Raw genomic sequence first — 14,055 nt, forward strand, 5'->3', positions numbered from 1 at the left:
CAATTGGTATACTTGGGTCAGTTTTATCATCTGGGCACGACACAAGTTTGTTGTACTGGGAACAAATTGTCTCGATTTTTATATAATTATAAAAAAACTGCCTGGATTGAACCGCGGTCCAGAATACCGCGAGCGCATCGGCACTCTGCATCGCCGCCGCCACTGTCGACCGAGCCGGTTCACGGCGACCGATCGCCCCGCCTTCATCATCACCCTGTAATCCGCCCTGTTTCGGGCACCTGCACGGATCCGGAGCGAACTCGAGTCTAGGTCCGTTACGGTTATCTCTCGTATTAACATGGATTGAGATGTGCCCTCCGACTCGGATCAGTTCCCTAGTCTGATCCTTTAAAAGAGAGAGGGGCGAGGCGTGGTGTTGCAGAGCCCAAACAGCAATCACAGAGCAAAACCTACGAGGGGAGCAGATCCGCGGCGCGGTGTTTCTCGTTTTCTCGTCGGTGCGTTCGAGATGGAATCGAAACTCACCCAGGATGTCGGCCCGCTAGCGGCGGCGGCCTCGTCTTTCCCGCTGCTCGTGTACGACTACAAGCACGGCGTTCCACCGGAGATTTTCCAGACCGTGCTTTCGGTCGCCGACGGCTCCATGCGCACCATCCAAGTGCCTGAGATGTGCTGCGAATACAGGTGTGTAGAGACTCCGCAGGGCCTGGTGCTCATGGTGGACGCCGCCTCGAGATCCTGTTGGCTGTGGAACCCGCAGACCGGGGAGAAGACGGCGCTGCCCGCGATGGACGGCGAGCTACCGGACCACTGCCGGTGCCTGGTCTCTGACACCACCTCTTCTCCACCAGACTGGATCTCTGACGACGTCGCTCCTCCAGACCCCCTGGTCCTCGTCTACGACCTCACGCGCCCGGAGCTTCTGTTCTGCCGGATCAGAGGCGGCAGCGCGTGGGTCAAGCAGTCCTACGACATGGGCCTTTGTGAGGTCCCCGGGAAAGTCCCCACACCGAGGGCCATCGGTGAGATGGCTGCTGTGCAAGGGATGTACTTCTACCTCGATCACGAGTCGGTAGACGTGGTCGGTACTCTCGTCATCTTGCCCGACGATCCGGAACCGTGTCTGGAGCTCGTCACCTTCGAAGCTCCGCTGCCCACTCTCGCGACGGACGCGCAGCGGAAAGTGACCAGACACTACCTCCTCGAATCCTCGAAGGATCTCTTCCTCGTCTGCCTCTTCTACATCGGTTGCACCCTCGACCGCGTCGAGGAGGTCGGCGCCTACGTGATGGATTTCTCGAAGAAGGAATGGTGCAAGGTGACCGACATTGGAGACGCCGCGTTTCTTCTTGGTCCCAGATGCTTTGCGGCCTCGTGCTCTGCGGTGGAGCATGACCTTAAGAGCGGGTGTGTCTACCTTGCCGACGATTGTCTCGGGGATAGCAACGATTTCCACATCTTTGATCTCAAGGAAGGCACTCGTGAGCTCGTTGCTCCAACTCAGGACATACCTGCTCTCTCGCGCAAACCATTTTGGTTGGTGCCCGTCCTTCCGTAGAGCCAGAGCAAGTTCAATGTGAAGATAGGAGATAATACTCCTAGTTTCTTTATCGTAGAGTTTCGTCACTATTGAATAATTTTTAAGCATTTGTTAGGATAATAGTTTTTCTTATTATTTTTTACTTCCGCTGTTCCCCGCGCGCGCGCGCGCGCGCGCACACACACACTATATATATATATATATATATATATATATATATATATATATATATATATATATATATATATATATATATATATATACTTTGATATATTTGAGTTTTCTAAGTGATGTGACTTTTTTTTCTGAAATGCAATTTATTACTTCCTAAACATAAGCAAAACAGAGAGACAGGACAAACCGACAAAAGATTCCCTAATTGAACGTTTGGCCTTGGACGATAATAGCGATCTTGATACCGGAAGATAGGAGATGCAGAGTGACAGCTTGCGAGTGTTCAAGTGGAAGAGGGCAGTGAAACTGAACGGGAGCCGAGCCGGATGCCGGTGAACGTACGTGACAAACAACTGAAACAGGGGGAGTCTGAGGAGAGAGAGAAAGGGCAAGCACCGGTGGGGTGAAGGTGAACACAAAAGAGGCGACGACGCATGCTGTTGCATCTGGAGAGGGAGCGCGTGCCGCGTGGGTCAACCAGTCCCTTACGGGGTTACGGCCGTATGTACAACACAGTTCTACACACGCCCGGCGAGCCACTTGGGCCCCACTCCACCAAGATACATCGTTCTGTTCGTCTGGCTTATAAGCCGTACTTTTTCAGCCAACGAATAGTATTTTTCTCTCGAAAACAAATTAGCCAATCTCCAGGCCATAGGCTTATCAGCCAAACGAACCGAGCAACAGTCCAATAGCATGGACGTGACGTTATGCAGGGAATTGCAGACTGAATCTAATCGCGATTTGTGATGGCATAGAAACAAACGGTCAAGGTTGACCCCAAGAAAACCACTGGTCAGTTACATCGTTTTTAGGACATATATAGCAATTCGTTCAGCCTATTGACATCCATCCAAAGTTCTATATCAACAGTGGCTTTCCATACAACATATTTTACGGGCTCAGTTGATCTACTTCACAGCAGTATAAGTGGTGCTAATACAATGCATTTGATAAAAAATTATACGACAAATGCCCATACGAAATTAGGGATCACACCAATCTACTGCCACCCTGCTTCACAGTCATGTAAGGAATCGTCTAGTGTACACACAAACATGCTGCAAGCCTGCACAATATATACTGAACCCCGCGATATACTGATTACGGTGGTGCTCATTTCAAATACTGCCCTAAAGGTCTGCAGTTAAATAAATCAATCTGGTGTTCATGGCTATTACTGAGCCTCGGGGGTCTGTTCATGCTGTCCCGTTGCGCTTGTCCTTCCTCCACTCCCATGGTTTCTGTGGCTTCGACGACGCCCACAATCCCTTCCGGCCAGTCTGTGCTTGTTTCTCCCACTGTTGGTTAAGAGGAGAAGGGCATTTCTTTTTCAGAAATTATGCATTGGACCATTATCTCAGAAAAGTTCACAAGGTTGCGTGATCTTTTTCAGCCAAGTGATCGACATAGCTTTACCTTGGCCAGCTCTGGGCGTTGATCATAGGCGGTGTAGTGCCAGGCAAAACCTTTCTTCAGCATTTGCTCCTGAGCATAGAAAGCAAGTTGGACAATCCCATAATTAATTGAAGGACTGTCAGGCGTTCAGGATAGACTAATTGTTTGTTACAGTGCATTGTTGACGACGATGTTACAGCTCAAACATTTTTGACAGTTTCTTGCAAAATGCAGAGGTCTTTAGTTTTGCGTCTATCATGTGCAACATGCATCTAAGCTTTTCATGACCCTAATAAGATAAGAAAAAACATCCCTCGTCCTTCATCGAAACAAAGCAAATGAATAATCCACGCCTAATGTATTACATGACTACTAGTGAAAAGGCAAATTTTTTAAAAAAAGACATGCAAGCGAGTGCAATCGTACCTGCACAAATACGCCGTCGCAGTAGATGTCTCCGACGCATCTACCATACCGGTCCTCGTCATACACGTAGACCTTCAAGCTCTTCCCCTGCACAAGTTTGAGCAGCGCCTCTTTGGCCTCCTTGCCATACGGCATCGCGCTCTCGGGCGCATCGATCCCCCTGCACAGTGCACATGCATATTCAACTCTCACTGCTTCAGGATTGATCTGATTGCAGAAAAGCAGAGGAATCAACGCACATGCTCCTTGTTATTGGTAAATAAAAACAGCACGCGTTGCGCAAACCTCAGCCTGATCCTGTACTTCTTCGCTAGCACCTCCTCGCCTCTCGCGTTAGGAACCGGCCTGCATCGCATCGCGCAAAGTTTCAGAAACAGAACCGTCACAGCAGCCTGAACCAAACTGTTTTGAGGTGTTCTGCCGAAAACACGAGAAGAGTGAAGCCAAGTTTCAGAAGCCAGTGACGTAGTGATCACCTGTATCCTGCGTCGACTATGATCTTCTGCAGCGCGTCGGCCTTCTGGTAGTTCTTGGCGGCCCGCGCCTTGGCCCGCTCCGCCGCAGCCTTCTGCACCTCGCGGGGCACGCTGCCGGACTCCCGGGGGTCCGCCGTGTCGACGTACACGTTGACCGTGTCGCCGTCGGCTACAGACTTGGGGTCAATCTGACAAACCAGCGAGAACACTCGTTAGTCGTTAACCCGTAGACAGTGACCACGGAAAGATTCAGGAAATGGGAGCCGGCCGGCCGGGCTCTTACGGGGAGCGTGTGCAGCTCGAACTTGGCGCCCTGGGGCTTGGGCGGCGGAGGAGCAGCGGGTGCGCCTGCTGCCGCGTTCGGATGCGGCAGGCCGTAGAAAGACAGCAGGCCCTGGGAGAACACAAGCAGGAACCAATATTTTTAGAGTTGTTGAGCTTGAGCACCATTGTGGGTTGGAGGTACGCGTGGGGTTGGGAAGTTGAAGGTACCTCCACATCTGCTTTCTGATGGTTCTTGAGCGTCTGCACAACGAAGGCCGCAGCCTCCTCGAGCGTCTTCGGAGGCGGCCGGGCTTTCTTCCATGCCACCAGCAGCTTTCTTGTACCTTACATGAGCGCAAGGAGTTTATCAATGACAGCATTTTACAGTCCCAGCTAGATGTTGGTGCTCGCTACTTGTCAGTTGTCGTCATGATGAACGACAAATCCACAGCCTACTAGTACCACTACCAGCTACCGCAGTCAATTTTTCAACGAATTTAGCGATTAAATGACGTAATTTACTTCAAGTGATAAATCAGCCGGCGATATTAGATCTACTAGCACAGTAACTCAGTAATTTATTCTGTTATCAAAACTTCTTCGGTTGTAAAGAAAGGAAAATGTAGAGTATACTACTCGTACTAGTAGCTCACTGTTATGGCCGTTGAACGAGTCTACTGCCATCTGTCCTTCGTTCTTGCCATAAGGAAAGCTCTATTTCCTTTTATTTATGTGGGTACACTGTACTAGATAAATATGCTACCACACGCTGGCTGCACTGAATTTATGTCACTGTCTTGTTCTGTGGCCACAAAATTCAGAAGAAGCTAAGGTTAATTACCGCCGCTATGTTTTCCATTAATTTCTAAAGATAAAGTCTCTTTCTCAACTCCACTTATCGAAGCCCTCGCAACCACGACAGCTCCAGCCGGTGCACAGATGGAAGAAATGAAGCAGAGAAGGAAGAAAAACAATAGAGAAATCGCGTACCAATTCGCCTGCGCTTTCTTGGAGGAGACGACGTGCCGGCTCAGCTCGTCCGGGACCTTAAAAAAACCACAACACAGCAGACAGAACCCCGCCAAATTAATCAAGCTCATGTAGAGGTAATTGCCAGCAAAACCCACACCGAACGGCGGCCGAGCAAACGTGCAATCGGGGAATTCAGCTCGCGGACGGATAGCTCACCTGCGAGGTGCTCTGGAAACTGAGGATGTCGCGGCCGAGCGCGGCAACGGCGGGGTGCGCGCCGTGGAGCCCGTGCTCCGACGACGAGGGCGCGCACAGGCCGCACAGGAACCGGTAGATGCTGTTCCCCATGGCTCTAGGCTGTAGCTAGCGCCCCGGTGGACGACGAGAAGGAGAGATCCCGGTGGTGCTACTGCTGGCCTCCGTCTCTCTCTGTGTCTATCTCTGCAGGGAAATCCGCCCCGGGATTTGAAAACTGCGGCGGCGGTCCTGTCCGTCTGCCTGCCTGTGCGTGTGGATCTGCGCCGCGGCCGTTTTGAAAGTTGGAAGCCGTTTCGTCCGGGACGGGATGGAAATGGAATCGCAGGGGAGGGGGAGGCAAGGAGCGCTCGCTTCACGAGGAGGAGAAAGTGAACGGGAAGGAAGGGATGGATCGAAAGCTGTCGCGGCTGACCTGTCGAGCCCAAAGGCCCCGCAGCGAGATCCGCGACGTGGAGGCGTGCGGTTGGCTGGCGGCGGTGCCCGGGCCGGTGGGTGGAGGCGACCGGCCGCGCCGGATTTGTTGCGGGGCGCCGCGGGCGGCGGGTGCGTGAGCGCGGCGCGTGCTCACGTGTGCCCGTTGACGCTGATTGCCAAGCACGCCAGCGTGTCCAGGCGTCGGCAGTTGCCTGCTTGCCTACGGTTTCCGAATGCTTTCGGTCCAGTTTAGTTTGCAAAAAAATTTGCAAAATTTTTCACATTTCCCGTCACATCAAATCTTTGATGCATGCATGAAGCATTAAATATAAATAAAAAATAAAACTAATTACACAGTTTAGACGAAATTCACGAGACGAATCTTTTAAGCCTAATTAGACTATGATTGGACACTATTTGACAAATAACAACGAAAATATTACGGTACCCATTTTGCCTAAAAATTTGGAACTGGGCCTTCGTTGGCATTTCGTCGTCGTAGCTACTAGCAGGTGGCATGCAGATGCAATGCAGCGAAATTTTAAAAGGGCCGACCGATGTGGGTGGCGACGTGGTACCTGCGCCACCTGTAGAGTGGTAGAGCAAATCATTGGCGGCGAATACTGAATAGCTTCGCGACATAGTTTCCACCTGTGCGGCGGCCAGCGAGTGCAGTTCGAGAAGTTAGTCTCAAATTCTCTCGGTAAAAGATTAGTGCCACGCGAAGGAAAATTGTAAGAGCAGGACCTCTTTGGATGATGCCTGCTAATAGCTACTTATTCATGTTCCAAATTATAAATTGTTCTTATTTTTTGATATATAGTTTTTCATATATATCTAGATATAACATGTATGCTATGTATTTAGAAAAGCCACCCAAGGACTTTTAATTTAGAATTGAAGGAGTACGTGCAAAAATTAGCAACGATGGATCCAAAACATTTATCCTCTACTCCAAAAAAGTGGAAATCTTCACTAGATCAAAGTCAAACTATTTTAACGGATAGCTATCAAATACATTTTTTAACAGACTTGTAGTTTGGTTTTGTCGGTTCATTGATTCGATTGGGGCCTGAAGTCGAGAACCGAACTTCTCAACTGCTAAAACCAAAACCAAAAACAAAAAAGAAACCAACACTTCTGTTTGATTCGGTTTTTAGTTTACGATATGAATATGCCTAGCCCTATTGTCCACACCAAACTTTAATAGTCCTTTCATCTACGTGTTTTAAGCTTCTTTTATGGAGTGTTTTGTTTGGGCAACTAATTCATTCTATATGGGGTGATGCATAATTAAATTTAGTGGAACGACCACATTCCTCATACAATTATTAGCTTGGGAGGAATATGGTGGTGATGGATCAACTCATTTTATTTCACAAACCAAACAAAAAAAACTAGAGAGTGGAGATGATGGTGGACCACTTCATTCCACAAACCAAACAACCCTTAGAGTATTTAGAGTAATATAAGGCAAGAAGGTGTTAGGGCGATACATAAACCTTTGAATGCTCAACTGTTTTTTTTTCATCACTATCGATAGGCCATCACTTGTCTTCTATTATTGGAGAAACTAGAAGAACGTCCCGCGCGTTGCTGCGGGGATCGCTGGTGAAATTATACTACTTATATTTATTAATATGATTGAATAAATATCATAATACATGTTAGTGGATGATTTTTAGCATTCTAATGTGGACAATTAAATATATGTTAGTAAATGATGTGGTTTGCTAATGTGAATAGCTTGAACGAAGACATAATGGCATGTGTTACTTGGATGTGTTAGTGGATGATGGTGTGGACACTTTACATGTCGAGATAGTTGACTGTGCTAGTAGGATGTTCTAGCGGATGCTGATGTTGACACTTTGCATGGCAAGATAAATTGCGAGTGGAGTTTATCTTTATAAGAGATATAGATATGCTTTCACGTCTCACTATATGTTTTTGTCAAGCACACCAAATTCAAAATAAAACAAAAACCCGCGACATTTGAATTGCATCTCCCCTGGAAAAACTAGAGTTTGTGTGGCTCGGGATCGTGCATTTTAACTGCTCATTCATGACTCGAGAAAATGAGAAAACAAGTAAGGGCGTGGCTAGCGCCCGGACGTCCAGACGGATGTCTGTGTCCGGATGTCAACGCTGCTACTCCATTTCACGCGCGTCGCGCACACGTGGGAACCTCCGCGCCTCCCGTTCGGACACCTGCGCACCCTCTACTTTCAGTGTCCGCATGCACATGAGGCCGCACGCCCATCCCCCTCCGCTTCCTACGCCCGGTGCTTGCACGACACCCGAGCAACTCTCGTTTCACACACTTGGGCCCTGCTCGTGCTGTGCCCCTGCCTCCATCCCCCTCCTCTTCCCACGTGCATGCACGGTTGGAAGGTTCTTATTTGGTTTTGGTAATTGAGTGACAACCTTAGGTGGACTAATATGTGTTTGAGTGAAATACACAGGTGATTAGTCCACATGTATATGTGTGTGAGCAATACATGCCATGATCGTGAAGATGGCTTGGACTTGTTGTAAGGCTCACACATGTGATGAAGGAGCTCATTGCATATAAGACATGACATTGAGTCATGTGACCAAGGTGGAGAAGATCAAGACAAGGCTTGGCTTGATGGACCAGTTGCAAGAGTGAAGGGCAAGTCGAGGACTTGGCGCTGACAGACCGAGGCAACGGTGAAGAGCAAGTGAGGTCAAGATCGATGAACCAATACGATCATATGATAATATGAAGTGGATCATATTATTTGTTGATCAAGGTTGGTGCATGTGTTGCATCAACACCGGAGGAAGATGAAATGGAATGCGTAAGATAAAGGTATATTTATATGGCATTTTATTTCATCGGTCATAGCATCATAGGTATGGAGAGAAGTTTATGACCGGGTTTAGGATAGATGGCCATACTATCAAGGGGCAAACTTATTTGCATATCAGTCATCTAGTGCCACTTGAGTGATCTAATTTGCATCGTTGCTAGAATCGAGTGGCATGGTGAATTAAGTGACTAACCCTTTGGAAAATATTTATAAAAAACTAACACACATGCACAAAATAGTGAACACTTGGTGGTGTTAGCACATTTGAACAAGGGTGGAGAAGTTGGTAAAGTGAAGGCACAGTTTTTTAGTAACCGGACGCTGCTTTCGTAGCGCCCGGACTCTGTGCCTGCGTCCGGTCAATAGAAGCCATGGCAACACGGCTTAGGGTGTTGCACAAGTGATAGGACGCGCAAGGCCTGCGTCCAGTCAGGTGGTGACTACGCTGACACAAGCGTGTGTGTGCGAGGCTTGTGAGAACCGGACTCTGCCAGCGTCAGGTCAGTAGTGACCGGACGCGTCCGGTCGCTAGAATTCATTTCTGGAACCTCTCTGGACTCAATTGGATGCTGGAGTTTGAGAGTCCGGTCAGTTGCTGATTGTGCGCGCGCGTTGGGAGTCATTGAGCGGCAACATTGTTGGTATTTATTAACTTGTCACATGTTTTAATAGCCACCTATTAATTACCTACATCTCCTAATATTAATTTAGTAGGTTGTCATCCTCAGCGATGGTACCAGAGATGCTTGTTGGTGCTGCCTAGCATCACTACTAGAATGATACTAAGTGGTTTTTTTATTATCTTATGTGACTAGAAAGAATATATAGATATGAATGAAAAATATCTGCAAGCGCATAGATAATATACCATTGTAGTACTTCACCCGAAAGTATTTCATGTATCGTTATTTATAATTTTTACCACAGGGAAAGTCTAGCATAGACAAATATTAATAACTTATACTATTGATGGAGAAGTAAACCAAAACAAATATTCTACTCATAGCATGGACACCGACGCGAGTGCGAGTGGGGAAAAATTTCGGAGGTTGAAGAAACATAGAGGTGAGCACGCCTGTTGAGCCTGTTCGCTGTGCAGGCCCACTAAGGCAGCGTGTGGACGGGACGGATGACCATGTGCAAGCATTTGAGATCGAATAAAATGTATGCCCGGTTCCCACATTTGTCAAGATGCCCAGTAAGGCAGCGTGCGGACGGGGAGGATGACCGTATGCAAGCGTTTGAGACCGAATAAAATGTATGCCCGGTTCTCCTGTTCCCACATTTGTCAAGATGCCCATCCTTGTATACTGTCAAAATGGATAGGCCTGGGAAGACTCTCGCCCGCTTGTTAAAATGTAAGCCAGGCTACAAAGCGCAACCAGCTTCCGTCGAATACTCGAAGTCCAACCCACGGCCCATCAGCATTTAGCAACGCCCGCAACCTCCCCAAGCCCGAAAACCAAAATTTCGCATTTCCCACCAGAAATCCAAACTTCCGAAGCGATTCTACTAGTTTCCCATCCCCCACGCGCGCACCGCTCGCCAAAGCCAGGAAAGCGCACGCGCTGCTCGATCCGCCCGCCGGCTTCTCGGCCAATAGGAGCGGAGCCATCCCCATCCAACGGCTGGCGCGACCCCTCGCGCCCCTCACGCGGATCGCGCCCCCATCCGACGCCTCCCAGCTCCTCTCCCGCCTCTATATTATTCCCCCTCTCCATCCGTCCGTCCCCATCCATCCAATTCACAAGCTCAGTCACCCCACCACTACAACACCAAGCGAAAGATCCCCAATTCCTTCGTCTCCGTGTCCCTTGCGAAGATGTCGGGGCGCGGCAAGGGCGGCAAGGGCCTGGGCAAGGGCGGCGCGAAGCGTCACCGGAAGGTGCTCCGCGACAACATCCAGGGGATCACGAAGCCGGCGATCCGGAGGCTGGCGCGGAGGGGCGGCGTGAAGCGCATCTCCGGGCTCATCTACGAGGAGACCCGCGGCGTGCTCAAGATCTTCCTGGAGAACGTCATCCGCGACGCCGTCACCTACACCGAGCACGCGCGCCGCAAGACCGTCACGGCCATGGACGTCGTCTACGCGCTCAAGCGCCAGGGCCGCACTCTCTACGGCTTCGGAGGCTAGGCCGGCCGCGCCTCGCTCCTCTCCTTGGTCTGCCTGTGTCGCCGTCGCTGTGGTTGTAGTGTTGCTGCAATTTGCTAGTTGTGTCTGGCTGGGGAAGAAAAATGCTACTGTGCAAGCATGTTGCATATGTGGACTGTTTCTGATTGAGTCTTTATTCTGAAGAAATATGCCAATGATGACTTGCTCAAGATTCAAGCATGCTCCATTTGTTCACAAATTAACTCTCTTGGCTGCGTGTGTTACTGCTTTCTTTTGTGCACGTACGAACCGTTTCAGTTCTTTTGCTTTCGGGCCTGTAATTTCAGTCCTGGATTGCATCTCTGTACGTCAGGTTTAATTAGTGCATACTGTATAGACGACCACCTCTGCATTTGATTGTGATGAGTTATTTCAATGGGATCTTCTTGGACAGGGTTTGGTTTGTTCTGTAAAAGATGATGTGAAGTAAATAATTCACAAAGTTGCTGATATATGTTGCCAAGGATACATGGATGTTAACTTGTCTTAGTTGTATGAGAGTTTTACTTGCATGCTGTTATAAAAGTTTATAATTGTTTTTAAATCATTAAAAAGTTCGAGCTATCACGGGTGTTATTGGTCTAAACTTTTTTTTTTTTCCTCCATGTCATTTTGTCTCCATTCTATTTAGAGCATCTCCAGCAGTCTTCTAATATAACTTCCACAAAAGATGGTACTAGAGTAGTCTAATATCACTTTTTAAATTTACTGGGAGATGCTGCAGCAGTACTGCGGCGACTCCATCTCCGAGGCCGGCTGGAACGACTTGTTTGGCCACGGCTTCACGGAGCACGGCTACCTGCTCACTACGGGAGAACGCAGATTTACCGAGTGCCAAAAATCAGATACTCGGTGAAACCACTCTTTGCCGAGTGCCGGACCGGGTGGCACTCGGTAAAGAGTGGCTTTGCCGAGCGCCACAGAGTGCCCGGCACTCAGCAAATGGCGGCACTCGGCAAAAGCTCTCTTTGCCGAGTGCAACACTCGGCAAAGAGTGGCACTCGAACAACAACAACAACAACAACAAAGCCTTTAAGTCCCAAACAAGTTAGGGTAGAGTTGAAACCCAACAGAAGCAATCAAGGTTCAGGCACGTGAATAGCTGTCTTCCAAGCACTCCTATCTAAGGCTAAGTCTTTGGGTATATTCCATCCTTTCAAGTCTCCTTTTATTGCCTGTACCCAAGTCAACTTCGGTCTTCCTCTGTCTCTCTTCACGTTACTATCCTGACTTAGGATTCCACTACGCACCGGTGCATCTAGAGATCTCCGTTGCACATGTCCAAACCATCTCAACCGGTGTTGGACAAGCTTTTCTTCAATTGGCGCTACCCCTAATCTCTCACGTATATCATCGTTCTGAACTCGATCCCTTCTTGTATGACCGCAAATCCAACGCAACATACGTATTTCCGTGACACTTAGCTGTTGAATATGTCGCCTTTTCGTAGGCCAACATTCTGCACCATACAACATAGCAGGTCTAATCGCCGTCCTATAAAACTTGCCTTTTAGTTTCTGTGGTACTCTTTTGTTACATAGGACACCAGACGCTTGCCGCAACTTCATCCACCCTGCTTTGATTCTATGGCTAACATCTTCATCAATATCCTCGTCCCTCTGTAGCATTGATCCTAAATATCGAAAGGTATCCTTTCTAGGCACTACTTGACCTTCCAAACTAACATATTCCTCCTCCCGAGTAGTAGTGCCGAAGTCACATCTTATATACTCAGTTTTAGTTTTACTAAGTCTAAAACCTTTGGACTCCAAAGTCTCCCGCCATAACTCCAGTTTCTGATTCACTCCTGTTCGGCTTTCATCAACTAGCACTACATCATCCGCGAAAAGCATACACCAAGGGATGTCCCCTTGTATGTCCCTTGTGACCTCATCCATCACTAAAGCAAATAAATAAGGGCTCAAAGCTGACCCTTGATGTAGTCCTATCCTAATCGGGAAGTCATCCGTGTCTCCATCACTTGTTCGAACTCTAGTCACAACATTGCTGTACATGTCCTTAATGAGCCCGACGTACTTCGTTGGGACTTTATGTTTGTCCAACGCCCACCACATAACATTCCTTGGTATTTTATCATAAGCCTTCTCTAAGTCAATAAAAACCACGTGTAGGTCCTTCTTCTTCTCCCTATACCGCTCCATAACTTGTCTTATTAAGAAAATGGCTTCCATGGTTGACCTTCCGGGCATGAAACCAAATTGGTTCATAGAGACCCGCGTTATTGCTCTCAAGTGATGCTCGATAACTTTCTCCCATAGCTTCATAGCATGGCTCATCAACTTAATTTCTCGGTAATTTGTAGCACTTGACGGCCGAGCCCGCCCACGCCGTCAAATTAAAAAAAAATTCTTTGCCGAGTGTCGGCCTTGGCACTCGGCAAAGAGGGCCTTTGTCGAGTGCCAAGGCCCTGCACTCGACAAAGATCCCTTCTTTGCTGAGTGCCACTTCCTGGCACTCGGCAACGGACCTCTTTACCGAGTGCTAGGGCCGGCACTCGGCAAAATATTATTTTTTTGGTTTTTTTACCCATTTTTTTGTGAGGCCTTCCTACATTATTTAAAACTCTATGTTCAAATTTGGGACAATTTTGACTTTTTTTGCTATATTTTGTTAGTTTTTTTTGTTTCGTTGAATTTTATGGAATATTTCAAATTTAAACTGCAGGTGCTCATGGAATAATCGAATTTGGTCGTTCAAAAAATAATATTCATGATATTTGGTGTATGTTAGGCCGTATCTAGGAACTCACATGAAATTTCGAGCATCTTGTGGACGTAACATGACGAGGTACCTGCGGGAAAAGTGTATTTAAATTATATAAAATCCGAACGAAGTCCGAAAATGACGAAACTTGTCGAGGCGTCGTGTTATCGTATGTAGAGTCTATGATAAAAAATTGAGAAGGTTTCGAGCAAGTTGCGACGTCGGATGCCTAAAACCCAGACAAGCTGGCGGCTGAGCGAGCCGAGCGGGAGGCTGAGCGGTCCGAGCGGGAGGCCGAGCGTCAGAGGCTACAAGTTGTTGAGGCCCAGCAAGAAGGTTTGCTCAGGTTCGTACAACAACTTGGGGAACAACAAGGTTGGCAGATCCCACTATACCTGCTTACACCACAGCCACCACCATAGTCTACTCCGGTGAGTATGTTTTACTTTCTATGCTCAT

General features: G+C 48.2%; 3 protein-coding genes across 3 annotated transcripts; 2 read left to right on the top strand and 1 right to left on the bottom strand.

The window, feature by feature from the left end:
- The first annotated feature begins 469 nt into the window (after positions 1 to 469).
- LOC136459525 (uncharacterized) lies at positions 470 to 1,519 on the top strand. The gene has a single exon (XM_066459374.1). It carries the CDS (start codon positions 470 to 472, stop codon positions 1,517 to 1,519), a length of 1,050 nt encoding a protein of 349 aa, XP_066315471.1.
- An 886-nt stretch (positions 1,520 to 2,405) lies between these two features.
- On the bottom strand, positions 2,406 to 6,113 carry LOC136457680 (probable staphylococcal-like nuclease CAN1). The gene is made up of 9 exons (XM_066457702.1): positions 5,428 to 6,113; positions 5,212 to 5,285; positions 4,468 to 4,576; positions 4,259 to 4,369; positions 3,976 to 4,163; positions 3,785 to 3,844; positions 3,500 to 3,659; positions 3,095 to 3,163; positions 2,406 to 2,976 (listed from the first exon to the last, which is right to left on the bottom strand). The coding sequence occupies exons 1-9, from the start codon at positions 5,557 to 5,559 to the stop codon at positions 2,875 to 2,877; spliced, it is 1,005 nt and encodes a 334-aa protein (XP_066313799.1). The 5' UTR covers positions 5,560 to 6,113; the 3' UTR covers positions 2,406 to 2,874.
- A 4,344-nt stretch (positions 6,114 to 10,457) lies between these two features.
- LOC136457681 (histone H4) lies at positions 10,458 to 11,052 on the top strand. Its single transcript, XM_066457703.1, has one exon. The coding sequence runs from the start codon at positions 10,543 to 10,545 to the stop codon at positions 10,852 to 10,854; it is 312 nt and encodes a 103-aa protein (XP_066313800.1). The 5' UTR covers positions 10,458 to 10,542; the 3' UTR covers positions 10,855 to 11,052.
- The last annotated feature ends 3,003 nt before the right edge of the window (positions 11,053 to 14,055 follow it).

This window comes from Miscanthus floridulus, chromosome 6 (assembly GCF_019320115.1).
Source record: "Miscanthus floridulus cultivar M001 chromosome 6, ASM1932011v1, whole genome shotgun sequence".
In the NCBI taxonomy this organism is placed as follows: Eukaryota; Viridiplantae; Streptophyta; class Magnoliopsida; order Poales; family Poaceae; genus Miscanthus; species Miscanthus floridulus.